Source organism: Loxodonta africana, chromosome 17, assembly GCF_030014295.1.
Source record: "Loxodonta africana isolate mLoxAfr1 chromosome 17, mLoxAfr1.hap2, whole genome shotgun sequence".
Classification (NCBI taxonomy): domain Eukaryota; kingdom Metazoa; phylum Chordata; class Mammalia; order Proboscidea; family Elephantidae; genus Loxodonta; species Loxodonta africana.
In genome coordinates, this window is record NC_087358.1 from 78,047,604 (window position 1) to 78,062,711 (window position 15,108).

Genomic DNA, 15,108 nt, shown 5'->3' on the forward strand with positions numbered 1-15,108 from the left:
GTTTTTTCAGCAACATAAACGGCAACTATGCACACGGACCTCACTGGATGGAATAGTCAGGAATCAAATCCACTACGTCTGTGGAAAGAGGCAATGGAAAAGGTTAATATCATCAGTCAGAATAAGGCCAGGGGCCCACTGTGGAACAGACCATCATCAATTGCTCATATTGCAAGTTCAAGTTGAAGAAAATTAAAAGAAGTCCATGAGAACCAAAGTATGACCTTGAATATATCCCATCTGAATTTAGAGACATCTGAAGAATAGATTTGATGCATTTAACACTAATGACTGAAGACCAGACAAGCTGTGGGATGCCATCAAGGACATCATACATAAAGAAAGCAAAAGGTCATTAAACAGGCAGGAAAGAAGAAAAGATCAAAATAGATGTCAGAAGAGACTCTGAAACTTGTAGCTAAAGTGAATGGAGAAAGGATGGAGTAAGAGAGCCGAACGGAAGATTTCAAAGGGTGCCTCAAGAAGACAAACTATAGTATTATAATGATATGTGCAAAGACCTGGAGTTAGAAAACGAAAAGAGAAGAATATTCTTGACATTTCTCAAGCTGAAAGAACTGAAGAAAAAGTTCAGGCCTCAAGTTACAGTAATGAAGGATTCTATGGGCAAGATATTGAATGACACAGGAAGCGTCAAAAGAAAATGAAAGAAACACAGAGTCATTGTACCAAAAATAATTGGTTGACATTCAGCCATTTCAAGAGGTAACGTGTGATCAAGAACCGATAGTACTGAAGAAAGAAGTCAAAGCTGCACTGAAGGCATCGGCAGAAAACAAGGCTTCAGGAATTACGGCATACCAATCGAGATGTTTCAGCAGACATGCATCACTGTAAGCTCTCATTCCTCTATACCAAGATACTTGGAAGACAGCTACCTGGTCAACCAACTGGAAAAAACCCATATTTGTGCCCATTTCAAAGAAAGGTGTAATCCAACTGAATGTGGAAATTACCGAACTATATCGATATCACATTCAAGTACAATTCTGCTGAAGATAATTCAAAAATGGTTGCAGTTTATTGCAGCACTGTTTACAATAGCAAAAAGATGGAAGCAACCAAGGTGCCCATCAACGGATGAATGGATAAATAAATTATGGTATGTTCACACAATGGAATACTATGCATCGATAATGAACAGTGAGGAATCCGTGAAAGATTTCATAACATGGAGGAACCTGGAAGGCATTATGCTGAGTGAAATTAGTTGCAAAAGGACAAATATTGTATAAGACCACTATTATAAAAACTCGAGAAACAGTTAAACTGAGAAGAAAACATTCTTTTGTGGTTACGAGACGGGGGAGGGAGGGAGGGCAGGAAAGGGGTATTCACTAATTAGATAGTAGATAAGAGCTACTTCAGGTGAAGGGAAAGCCAACACACAATACAGGTGAGGTCAGCAGAACTGGACTAAACCAAAAGCAAAGCAGTTTCCTGAATAAACTGAATGCTTTGAAGGCCAGCGTAGCAGGGGCAGGGGTTTGGGGACCATGGTTTCAGGGGACATCTAAGTCAATTGGCATAATCTATTAACAAAACATTCTGCATCCCACTTTGGAGAGCGGTGTCTGGGGTCTTAAATGCTAGCAAGCGGCCATCTAAGATGCATCAATGAGTCTCAACCCACCTGGATCAAAGGAGAACAAAGAACACCAAGGACACAAAGTAATTATGAGCCCAAGAGACAGAAGGGGCCATGTGAACCAGAGACTACATCATCCTGAGACCAGAAGAACTAGATGGTGCCTGGCTACAACCGATGACTGCCGTGACAGGGAACACAACAGAGAACCCCTGAGGGAGCAGGAGAGCAGTGGGATACAGACCCCAAATTGTCATAAAATGACCAGACTTAATGGTCTGACTGAGACTAGAGGGACCCCAGTGGTCATGGCCCCCAGACCTTCTGTTGGCCCAGGACAACAACCATTCCCGAAGCCAACTCTTCAGACAGGGATTGGACTAGACAATGGGTTGGAGAGGGATGCTGGTGAGGAGTGAGATTCCTGGATCAGGTGGGCACTTGAGACTATGTTGGCATCTCCTGCCTGGAGGGGAGATGAGAGGGTGGAGGGGGTTAGAAGCTGGCGAAATGGACAGGAAAAGAGAGAGTGGAAGGAGGGAGTGGGCTGTATCATTGGGGGAGAGTAATTGGGAGTGTGTAGCAAGGTGTATATAAGTTTTTGTATGAGAGACTAACTTGATTTGTAAAGTTTCACTTAAAGCACAATAAAAATTATTAAAAAAAAAATTGTTGCAGCAGTACGTCAACAGGGAGCTGTGAGAAATTCAAGCCAGATTCAGAAGAGGAAGTAGAACCTGGAATATCATTGCTGATGTCAAATGGATCCTGGCTGAAAGCAGAGAATACCAGAAGGATGTTTATCTATGTTTCATTGACTTTGCAAAGGCATTTGACTGTGTAGATCATAACCAATTATGGATAACATTGTAAAGAATGGGAATTCCAGAACACTTAATTGTGCTTGTGCGAAACCTGTAGATAGACCAAGAGGTAGTTGTTCTAACAGAATAAGGGGATATTGCCAGGTTTAAAATCAGGAAAAGAATACGTCAGAGTTGTATCATTTCACCATATTTACTCGATCTGTATGCTGAGCAAATAATCCAAGAAACTGGACTATATGAAGAAGAATGCATCATCAGGATTGGAGGAAGACTCATTAACGATCTGAAGTATGCAGATGACACAGCCTTGTTAACTGAAAGTGAAGAGGGCGTGAAGATGGACTTACTGATGAAGATGAAAGACCACAGCCTTCAGCATGGATTACACCTCAACATAAAGCAAAAATCCTCCTAGCTGGACCAGTAAGCAACATCATGATAAATGGAGAAAAGACTGAAAGTTGTCAAGAATTTTTTTTTTACTTGGATCCACAATCAATGCTCATGGAAACAGCAGTCAAGAAATCAAATGACGTATTGCATTGGGCAACTATGCTGCAAAAGACCTCTTAGAAGTGTTGAAAGCAAAGGTGTCACTTTGAGGACTGAGGTGCCTGACCCAAATCATGGTATTTCAGTCACCACACATGGATGCAAAAGCTGGACAATTAAAAAGGAAGATTGAAGAAGAATTGATGCTTTTGAATTATGGTGTTGGCGAGTAATATTGAATATGCCGTGGACTGCAAGAAGAACGATCAAATCTGTCTTGGAAGAAGTACAACCAGGATACTCATAAGAAATGAGGATGGTAAGACTTCGTCTCATGTACTTTGGACATGTTACCAGGTGGGACCAGTTCCTGGAGAAGGGCACCATGCTTTATAAAGTAGAGGGTCAGCGAAAAAGAGGAAGACCCCAAACAAGATGGATTGCCCACTGGCTGCAACAATGAGCTTCAGTGTAGCAACAATTGTGAGGATGGTGCAGGACCTGGCAGTGTCTCACCCTGTTGGTTGTAGGCCCGCCATGAGCTGGAGCTGACCCCACAGCACCCAACAGCAGCAGCAGTGGTGGATTTGGCAGTGGATCAGCGGCTGCCTCCCTCTGCCGTGTCCTCCAGCTGCTGTAGGCAGTGTGTCCGGAAGTAGCTCCTCTCATTCCATCCGTAGGCCAGGTTTTTTTCGGGCAGCATACTCAGGCCACCATGTCTCCAGAAAGTGTTTTTAAAAATATCTGTAAAATGATAATGTTTATTTAAAGCTTGACAAGTTACGGGAAGGTGGAGTGGGTGGGAGCAGTTGCTCACAATCGTATGGTAATCTCCGTGGATTTATTGTCATGATTTTTGTTTGTTTTTCCCCATATACATACTTTTTTTTCCCTAGCACAGTGTACATACATATTTATACCCTGGTTTTTTTTTTTTTTCTTTTTTTACCCTCATCTCTGATTATTATGGTAGTGAATAATTTGGCTAAAGCTTGGAATCAACTTCTATTTATTTATTTAATTTTATGTAGAAAATGAAGACCTTTCCAAGCAATCAAAACCAACACAGAGTCAAAGTAAGTAACAAATTTGATCCAGAAGTAACTGGTATCTATCATGAGTGTCTGTTCCTTTATTCATTGTGACTTGAAAGTATTTGAAATCTTTGTTTTGAGAACAGTTCCTGGTTAAAAAGTCTAATTATAATGAATTAATTTAATAGTGATACATTTTCTACACATGAAATACACATATTAACTGTATTTAAAAGTAGCCATACAACTTTGTACCCTATTTGTATTGCTTGCAATGTACTGTGAGTGCTGTGTGGCATTGAATCCATCTTCACTTTACATTATGTGATATTGGAAGCCTCATTCCTTTTCAGATAAGTTTTGATATAAACGTATAGGATAATAAAAACCCTTTTGACAAATGCCGTGTCAGATTCTGCTTTTAGATTTCATGATGTCAGCAGGTATCTGGGGGAGCACAGCTTAATGTAGGGATTCCAGAGCAGAGAATGGAACTGGTGAACAAAGATGGAATATGGCCTGCACCGCGCCTCCAGGTGGCAGCAGCTCCGTAACATTTTATTCATCTAGCTGAGGGTTTCTCTGATCATGAGTGAGGTGCTTTCTGGTGTGAGACAAAAACTGCAGTCAGTTCTTGTGTAGCAGAGTAGCCTGTGAATCTAAGCAGTATGACTGGCACAGTCAGGAGTCTGCAGAAGTCTGTTCTCTGAGAACGGTGCCTAATCCAGTGCTTTTTAGCTGGTGAGTTCTAAAGAACGTAGCAGGGTAGGGTAGAAGAACGCTAAGTGAGAGGTTGGAACACCTGGTTTTTCATTGTGGGTATGGCACCACCTAGCTTTGTGACTTTGGGCAGGTCATTTAACTCTACAGAAATAAACAGAATAAAGGTACTATTTGGTCAGGAAACAGCAGCCTTTACAATGAGCCACATTACTAGGGAATAATCAGGTTAAGTGTCTAAGTGCCGTTGGTAGGAGCAGCACACATGGGCTCCCGAGTGGTTAAGAACATAGATCGAATGGACCTGGTTCAAATCTTAGCTTTACCACGTATCAGCTGCATCATCTTTTAACAAGTTTCTTTGCCACTGCAAGCCTTAGATTGCCCATCTGTAAAGTGGGAGATGTTGGTACTATCTCAGGGTTATTATGAGGACAAGTGAAATGATACATGTAAAATACGTAGTCCAGGGTCAGACAGGTAGGGTTTTATGGTTAATAACCACATTAAATAGCAGGAAAGTGACGTTTATCATGGTGTGTGGTTGGAATTTTAACTGTTCGCACTACGATGAATAGTGCATGGCTTTTGCTGTATTTCGTTTAAAGATTTCCAACAGAGGCCACTATAGAAAGCATTCAAGGATAGCTTCGTTTTGCCCTGATCTCTCGTTAGGTACATGGTCTTTGACGTGTAGTTAAATAAAAGAGTGAATTCTCAAATGTTTCCCAAGCATTGTTGAGAAATAGTTTTTTGGTACATTTATCTGTAAACACAAAACTAGGTATATATTCCTTATTCTTAAATCAGCAGTTCAAACTTAGACATGAGCTCCACAGGAGAAGGACCTGGCTGTCTCCCATAAAGACAACAGCAAAGAAAACCCAACGGGGCATTTCTGCTCTGTCACATGGGGTCGCTATGAGTCAAAAATCGACAGCACCTAACAACGAATAATAGTTCTTATAAAACTATAAAATAAATAGAAACGAAAGTTGGTAGCCGATGTTACTTTCCTGAAACTAAATCACTGCTTCAACATGAATGTGGTATTGAGTTTGAAGTTACATTTGCATATTGCTCTGTGTCATTTCTCCTACCGAATTTCTCCTCTAAAACAGCTGCAAGCTTTGTTCGGCACGTTATGGCACTTTTTGGCCTTCGCTGAGTACAGATGCGTCATTTATACGTTGTTGCCCTCTGTTCTCTTCCTGTTGCCTCTTCACCACCCGTGGTTAGCATAGGGCATTACTTGTTGCTTTCATTGGCCATGTCAGCTTCCTTAGCTTATTGGAGTCTTAATTATGCATACATTAATAAAAACAATAAGTCTTAGTACGGGACATTGTCTTTCAGTTGATTATCACTGCAGAAGGCACATGGTCTGTTTACAGCTGGAACAGTTAGATGTGAGTACTGCACGGCTGATAGTTGTCATTATGACATCAGTTGCCTAAGTCATCGTTTTCATTGGGTACCGAACAGATCATCAAAAGCAAAAGTTGTCACTGAATTCGTTCAGGAAGAAAACCCACATTATCCCCAAAATGCTAATATTATTTGTAGAGATTATCAAAATAAAAAACCCAAAATAACAGTATTGTGGCAAACTCTAGAAGTCTTGAGAGCAGTCCTTGGAAGGGTTTGAGGACTTGAGTGTGAGGTCGTCGCGGTGTGCCCAGTGCAGCAGAGGCTTACTGAACAACCTGGGCCTGTGTACTGTGCTGGCTGTAAAGGTGAATCAGCTATAGTTTTTGTCTCAAAAGGAGCTTGCAGGACAAACTGGGTAAAAACAGGGAGTGAATGTAGAGTGGCAGAATGAGCAAATGCATAGAGGAAAATTCTTTGAGTTTTAAAAAGTGAAAAATATGAAAGGAACATTATTTGCTTGCTTCCCAAGGCTTCCTTGCTGTGAATTGGGGAGCTATTCTGAGCAGGGTCTAGAAGAGAACTACGTGTGACTGAGGCACCGTAGGGAAGATTGAAGGGAATGGAATTCAGCAATTTACTCACTGCAGTAGCTTATCAGTCATTAAATATTACAGAAGTATTTATGCATTTCAAGTTTGACAGTTCAGCGTGATGGTAAACTCTTGCCTCTTTGTTTTTTCCCCACAGCGTTTTCCACCCCAGCAAGTCAGCTTTTTTCTCCTCATGGTTCTAATCCTTCAACACCTGCTGCAACCCCGGCCCCTACTGCGTCGCCAGTCAAGGCAGTAAATCACCCGTCAGCGTCAGCAGCCGCCACCGCTCCTGGGATGAACACGCCTAACGCCATTCTTCCCGTCTTCCCAGGGCAGGTCTCCTCAGCCGTTCATACACCGCAGCCGTTGGCGCCAAACCCAACAGTCATCAGGACCCCTTCCTTGCCTGCTGCAGCCGTTACTTCTATCCACAGCACAACGTCTGTTCCCGTTCCTTCGGTTCTTTCTGGCCTTGTTGCACTTCCAGGCCCTTCTGCTCCTCCTGTCCCAGCCGCTCAGTCTGCATCTGCCCCTCGGGCCAACCCTGCATCCAGTGACACATTTGCTTCTACGTCTACCCCTTTTACCAGCCTCCCCTTTTCTGCCACTACTGCTGCTCCTACCAGCAACCCAAATTCTGCTTCATTGTCCTCAGTTTTTGCAGCTCTCCCCTTAACACCAGCATCCCAAGGTGTATCCAACCCAACTCCTGTAATTGCTGGTGGTTCTGCTTCCAGCGTTGCGGGTCCGCTGAGTGTAAATAATCCTCTTCTGTCTGCATTAAAAGGCTTCCTGACGTCAAATGATACCAGTCTGATCAACTCTTCTGCTTTATCCTCTGTTACAAGTGGGCTGGCTTCATTATCATCTCTCACTAATCAGAACTCAGACGCTCCTGCTTCAGCCTCTAACAAGTGCTATACCCCCTCCGCCATCCCCACCCCGCAGAGGTCTTCCACTCCAGGACTGGCCCTGTTCCCAGGCCTTCCATCGCCTGTGACCAGCTGCACGGCCACTCCCCCTACTGTGCCTGTGCAGTCTCCCCTAGCTGCTCCTACATCGTCTTCCACTTCCATGCCAGCTGGCTGCGGCTCCTCGGCTTCCCTTTTGCACGGCCCCCACCCCGGTAATGCAGACCTGCATGTGTCATCTACCCCTGCTGTAACGACTCTTCCTGTCAGCATCAAAACTGAACCCACAAGTCCTACTCCCTCAGCCTTCAAAGGCCCATCTCATTCTGTCAATCCCTCTCATGGCACTTTAGGGTTGTCAGGGACCCTGGGCCGAGCGTATACGTCAGCATCAGTGCCCATCAGTCTGTCTACTTGCCTTAACCCTGCATTGTCAGGTCTGCCTAGTCTGAGTGCTCCCTTAAATGGTTCAAATCCCCTTTCTTCTATTTCTCTTCCGCCACATGGCTCCTCCACGCCTATTGCCCCAGTATTCACTGCACTTCCCCCTTTTACTTCTTTGACCAATAATTTCCCTTTAACTGGCAACCCCTCACTTAACCCATCAGTATCTCTTCCGGGGTCGTTAGTAGCCACCTCGTCTACAACAGTCACGCCCGCATCTCTCACTCATCCGAGTTCCACAGCAGCAGTTCTCTCAGGGCTTTCTGCCTCAGCTCCAGTCTCTACAGCACCTTTCCCCCTCAACTTGTCAACTGCTGTCCCTTCCCTTTTTCCAGTTACTCAGGGACCTCTGCCATCCTCAAATCCATCGTACCCTGGCTTTTCTGTCTCTAATGCCCCCAGCGCTACCCCCGCTCCCCCAGCCTTCCCGGGGCTGCAGGCGCCCTCCACAGTGGCAGCTGTCACCCCGCTGCCTGTTGCTGCCACGGCCCCATCACCTGCCCCGGTCCTTCCAGGATTTGCGTCGGCATTCAGTTCCAACTTCAACTCCGCTCTGGTTGCACAAGCCGGGTATGTGCTTTTTTGGAAGTAGGATAAAATAATTTTTCACCTAACTTGGAATGCATGGTCTTATGTTAAGTTATTCAAATCAAAAGCAAAATCCAGTTATTTGGTGGTGCTAAATGATATATATTTTTTCTCAGCTGAGTCTTCAGTGCTCAGCTCAAAAAATGTTTTATGGCTATTCATCCACGTTAAGGTAAATATATAAAACATCAGTGCCTCTACACATAATTTTTGGATTTGTATTGAATAACTTCATTGTAAAACAGCAGAACATAAACTTACTGAGTTCAGAAGAGTGTACTTTTTAAGTTTTATATCAGTGAGTGGTTGACTTAAATTAATTTTTTTTGTTTCCCTCCAACAGAGAAATTCTAAGTTTTTTTTAAATGTCTTAAGATACTGTTTGCCAAATAAAGAAGCAATGGCTTTTATGTCTTATGTGCATTTTGACCTGCTCTTCTGTGTGTTGTTTTAGGTTATCATCTGGACTTCAAGCTGCAGGTGGCTCTGTTTTTCCAGGCCTTTTGTCCCTCCCAGGTATCCCAGGCTTTTCCCAGAATCCTTCACAGCCCTCTCTGCAGGAGTTACAGCATAATGCAGCTGCACAGTCAGCGTTATTACAGCAGGTAAGCAGGCAGTGCCTGGCGTAAATAAAATGGTGACGTGTATAATACAGCTTCTCCAGTGATAACATGTGGAGCGGAGTGGCGGTTCAGTGGTAGAATTCGCACCTTCCGTGCAGGAGACCTGGGTTTAATTCTCAGCCAGTGTACCTGAAGCACAGCCTTCACCCATCTGTCATTGGAGGCTTGCATGTTGCTGTGGTGCAGAATTAAGACAGACTAGGAAGAAAGGCCTGCCAATCTACTTCTGAAAAATAGCCAATAAAAACCGTATGGTTCATAATGGTCCAATCTTGTTGTACATGAGTTGTCGTGAGTCAGGGACGACTCCACAGAAGCTAACAGCAACAACTGAGATAGCAGTTGTGATACGTCAGCTTTGGAGAAAATGGCTCTTCTCAGAATGTCTGGAGATGTGGTGAGTAGGCCTCCCAAGTCTGCAGGTTATGCTTGTCTTCTTTCAGGAGAGTGACAAAGGTGCTAGAATATGCCCGTCTCTGTGATCGCTGTTCTCACTTACAGACTTTAAAATCTCACAGTGGAGATTTAACAAAATGGTATCTTTATCCATGACAGTTCAATTTGAACTTGTCTTCTACAATTTAAGTGAAAATAATGAACCACTAAAGCAGAATTTCTCTGGAACATCTATTAACCTTTCTTTTAAAGGATGGTAAATATTTTAGTGGCATTTCCATGTACCTCCTACACCTGAAGAAGCTTCAGCATTTCTTGAAAATTTCAAGAGACTGAGCAAACTTTATCTTTCCCCCAAGTGTTTTTTCCTTTCCTGCTCTGTGTATCTGTACTGTGGGAAGGAAAAGCAGGGAGAGAATTGATGGCGTGTGGCACCCCGCTAAACTGCATGTTCTTCTTTGTATTAGGTCCACTCAGCTTCGGCTCTGGAGAGCTACCAAGCTCAGCCCGATGGGTTTCCTAGTTACCCTTCAACGCCAGGAACACCATTTGCTTTGCAACCAGGCCTCTCCCAAAGTGGGTGGCAGTGAATATGTTTTGATTTTTATTCTCCTTTGGAGCAACATCAGAATTGCCTGAGGACTGCAGTGAACAATCTGACACACATGAACTTGGAAAAAGTCCAAAAGTGAGAATGAGGAGAGTTGTGATAAGAGTTTGAAAATCATGGTTGTATTTTTTTTTAACAGTTTTAAGTATGAACACTCCCCTATGTAAATAGACTGACAATAAACTACATGGAGAATAGGACTAAAAAAGCAGCTGGGGACTTTTCACCTCCCACCCTATGAGATTCTGAATTGTGTATGTGAGCCACATAAAGAGACTATTAAAGAGGTTGAACTCTTGATCGCCGAATACAGCCTTAAACTTGCTTGTGTAGTAGCCACTGACAGAAGTAATAGCTGTGCCTCAGACTGACGGGTTGCCTGTGGCCTGGGGGAGCTGCTCCCCTTGGCGTGCGTGAGTAGTTCCTGTTAGCATCAGGGGAACTCTACTCCGTATGTATCCACAAACGGGAACTCGAGACCCACACTTATTTTTAATTTCTGATATAAATGATCATACATGTACTTCTGAATTTAACTCAGTATATTTCAGGGGCGTAAAAATGGTGCTTAATGTCGTCTGTAAATGACTTCCAGGTGTTTTCACTAAAACTGTGCGCTCAGAACTACTTTCTTACAGAAATACAAGGCTCATGACACATAATTTGCCTTCAAAACATAGTATTTAATCTTAGCAGTATCCAAATGAATGAGGAACATTTGACTGACTCTTCCAAACCGAACCAAACCCATTGCCGTGGAGTCAGTTCTACTCATAGTGAACCCTACAGGTTAGAGAAGAATTGCCCCATAGGGTTTCCAAGGCTGTGGTCTTTACGGAAGCAGACTGCCACATCTTTCTTCCACAGAATAGCTGATGGGTTCGAACCACCGACCTTTTGGTTAGCAGCTGAGTGCTTAACCCACTGTGCCACCAGGGCTCACCAACTGACTCTTGGGCCACCTGTATTACACCTTGTACTCTGGAAGCTCTCGGTGAATGTTTACAATCATGGGATATGGTATTTCTATTTGTATTTAAAGTAAAATGCTTATCTAAAATGATTGTGACAACAAATAGAGAAGACTTGCTCTGTAGTAAATATGCAGTGTGTACCCTAATGAAGGATCTTGGTAGTAGAACACAATTGAATGTCATTTATTTCAGAACAGTGATTCTGCCACGTTTGGGGGAGAAGTAGGAAGAATGGTATCCAGTCCTGTGATTAAACTGGAAGCTATAGAGTCTGCGGCAGTGCATTTCAGCATCTAGAAGTTTTACTTTTATAAAGATGGTGTCTGGAAGACGTTGCTAATGTATTTTCCTTCAACATGGGGAGCAAACTTTTTAAATATATTAATAAACATTCCTGTATGATTAGTTTTTAATAATTTTTTAGAATAAACTTTATGGATATGACAACTATTTTATAAGTGTTTTTATTAAATACTTAGGCTTTTTGATTTTTTTGTATGTGCTGAAGCTAATATACAGTAAGTCCCCTGGTTAGGAATGTCCAAATTCTGGACAACTCATACTTGCCCATTAATGTATGTAAATTTGTCCTCACTTTGCGAAACAACGGAACCAACCCCTACTCACAGCAGATTCTTCATCACAATCCCCTTCACTTGCTGCACGTGCAGCTTTTAAATCACTGAAAAGGCTTCGAGCCTGTCCTTGTGCTAAAGTCAGGCTAAGTAAGGACCGTAGGCACCTGTTCCACCTTACCTGCTTACTTAAAATTTGACTTAGGGATAACAGCTAGGAACAGATCTCATTCGTAACCCAGGAACTATCTATGTAGAAAATTTTTGTTGAAAGCCTACATTCCTAAAACTTTTTAAAGATATATTGTATTCCTTATGTATGTTGGCCATTCATTCAGAAAAAATTTACTGAGAAATCTCTGTACAGTGTGATGCTGCTGAGGTTCTTTCTGCTGTACTGTCAGCCCCTTGAGAAGAGGTACTGTTCATCTTTTAGATGTCTTCTTGGCATCTGTCATATGTTGGGCACTTAAAGCTTTAGATAAAAGTGAAGAGAACTTTTTGGCATCCTTGTAATAATTACTGGGGACTGGTTTTATGTATCTCACAATAACCCTATGAAATAACACAGGTAACCCCATTAACTAGATAAAGAAGCCAAGATGCAAGCTCACACAATGAGTAAGTGGTAAATTTGAACCAAGTACTTAATACCATACCAGGCTATTTGTACCACCACATACTCTGAGAACACATGGGAGGGGAGTGAGTGCCTTACTGCCTGAGAGAGTCCTTAAGCTTTCTCATTGACAGGACAAGTAACAATTAATATCCTCTAGGTGGCACAGTGGTTAAGAGCTACGGCTGCTAGCCAGAAAGTTGGCAGATCAAATCCACCAGCCACTCCTTGGAAACTATGGGGCAGTTCTACTCTGTCCTGTAGGGTCGCTATGAATCGGAATTGATTTAATAGCAAAGGGCTTATTTTTCTTTTTTTAATCAAGACATGACATGTGTTATGGGTTATGTTCCTCCCAAAGTATGTGTTGGAATCCTAAGCCCTACACCTGTGCATGTAATCATGTTTAGAAATAGGGTTTTCTTTGTTAATTAAATCATACCCGAGTAGGATGGGTTCTAAATCTAGTCATTTCCAAGTTATAACAAGAGCAGAAGAGACACAGACAGACACACACAAGGAGGAACAAATTCTATGTGAGAATATTCAAGGAACCAGGGAACACCAGGGCCTACTGACAAGGAATTGACACAGCGAAGACCCTCATTGGGACATTTAGGCCCCAGAACTGTGAGAAAAGAAATTTACGTTTATGAAAGACATCCATTTGTGTTCTGTTACAGTAGCAACAACACGTGACACAATATTAGAGCATATTGCTATAACTTGATGGAACATAGTATCCAGCTTGAATGTAGCTGAAAAGGCAAGGGAGGAGCATAATTACAAATAACTTGTCAACCATGCCAAGCAGTTCGGAGTTTGTTCTGTAGTTAACAGTTGGGAACTTTATCCGAAAGCACTTTGCTGAAATCACTTAGGCTGCAGCATGGAAGATGGATTAAACAAAAAATCCTGACTCATAAAAACCGTGTAGGACAGAGTAGAACTGCCCATAGGGTTTTTAAGGAGTGCCTGGTGGATTCGAACTGCCAGCCTTTTGGTTAGCAGCTGTAACTCCTAACCACTACACCACCAGGGTTTCCAAAGAGAGGCTCGAGTTGGCCAGGAATCCAGCCAGGTCAACTGCTTAGAAGGCAGCTATGCTCACCACTATACCATCAATGCCTCAGGAAGATGGATTTGTTGTTAGGTGCCGTCGAGTCGGTTCCAACTTATAGCGACCCTAGGCACAACAGAACGAGACGCTGCCCGGTCCTGCGCCATCCTTACAATCGTTGTTATGCTTGAGCTCATTGCTGCAGCCACTGTGTCAGTCCACCTCGTTGAGGGTCTTCCTCTTTTCCGCTGACCCTGTATTCTGCCAAGCATGATGTCCTTCTCCAGGGACTGATCCCTCCTGACAACATGCCCAAAGCATGTAAGACGCAGTCTCGCCATCCTTGCTTCTAAGGAGCATTCTGGTTGTACGTCTTCTAAGACAGATTTGTTCGTTCTTCTGGCAGTCCATGGTATATTCAGTATTCTTCACCAACACCACAATTCAGAAGCATCAACTCTTCTTCGGTCTTCCTTATTCATTGTCCAGCTTTCACATGCATATGATGCGATTGAAAATACCGTGGCTTCGGTCAGTTACACCTTAGCCTTCGGGGTGACATCTTTGATCTTTAATACTTTGAAGAGGTCCTTTGCAGCAGATTTGCCCAATGCAATGCGTCTTTTGATTTCTTGACTGCTGCTTCCATGGGTGTTGATTGTGGATCCAAGTAAAATGAAATCCTTGACAACTTCAGTATTTTCTTCGTTTATCATGATGTTGCTCATTGGACCAGTTGTGATGATTTTTTTTTCTTTATGTTGAGGTGTAATCCATAGTGAAGGCTGTGGTCTTTGATCTTCATTAGTAAGTGCTTCAAGTCCTCTTCACTTTCAGCAAGAAAGGTTGTGTCATCTGCATAATGCAGGTTGTTAATGAGTCTCCCTCCAATCTTGATGCCCCGTTCTTCTTCATATAGTCCAACTTCTCGTATTATTTGTTCAGCATACAGATTAAATGGGTATGGTGAAAGAATACAACCCTGACGCACACCTTTCCTGACTTGAAACCAATCAGTATCCCCTTGTTCTGTCCGAACAACTGCCTCTTGATCTATGTAAAGGTTCCTCATGAACACAATTAAGTGTTCTGGAATTCCCATTCTTCGCAGTGTTATCCATGGTTTGTTATGATCCACACAGTCGAATGCCTTTGCATAATCAATAAAACACAGGTAAACATCCTCCTGGTATTCTCTGCTTTCAGCCAGGATCCATCTGACATCAGCAATGATATCCCTGGTTCCACGTCCTCTTCTGAAACTGGCCTGAATTTCTGGCAGTTCCCTGTCGATATACTGCTGCAGCTGTTTTTGAATGATCTTCAGCAGAATTTTGCTTGCGTGTGACATTAGTGATATTGTTCTATAATTTCCACATTCGGTTGGATCACCTTTCTTGGGAATAGGCATAAATACTGATCTCTTCCAATCAGTTGGCCAGGAATCTGTCTTCCATATTTCTTGGCATAGACGAGTGAGCACCTCCAGTGCTGCATCTGTTTGTTGAAACATCTCAATTGATATTCCATCAATTCCTGGAGCCTTGTTTTTTGCCAATGCCATCAGAGCAGCTTGGACTTCTTCCTTCAGTACCATCGGTTCCTGATCATATGCCACCTCTTGAAATGGTTGAATATCAACTAATTCTTTTTGGTATAATG

The 15,108-nt window shown here is 42.8% G+C and overlaps 1 protein-coding gene across 6 annotated transcripts in view; it reads left to right on the top strand.

The window, feature by feature from the left end:
- PROSER1 (proline and serine rich 1) overlaps positions 1 to 14,715 on the top strand; it is a 42,178-nt gene extending 27,463 nt beyond the window's left edge. The window contains exons 10-13 of one of the 6 annotated variants that reach the window (XM_064270207.1): positions 3,960 to 4,004; positions 6,801 to 8,571; positions 9,044 to 9,194; positions 10,076 to 14,703. In XM_064270207.1, coding sequence (XP_064126277.1) covers positions 3,960 to 4,004; positions 6,801 to 8,571; positions 9,044 to 9,194; positions 10,076 to 10,198 — 2,090 coding nt within the window. In that variant the 3' untranslated portion in view covers positions 10,199 to 14,703. Of the gene's footprint in view, positions 1 to 3,959; positions 4,005 to 6,800; positions 8,572 to 9,043; positions 9,195 to 10,075 lie in introns of all 6 variants that reach the window. The other 5 variants (XM_023551364.2, XM_064270208.1, XM_003412635.4 and 2 more) reach the window with 5 other exon arrangements.
- Positions 14,716 to 15,108: the final 393 nt, after the last annotated feature.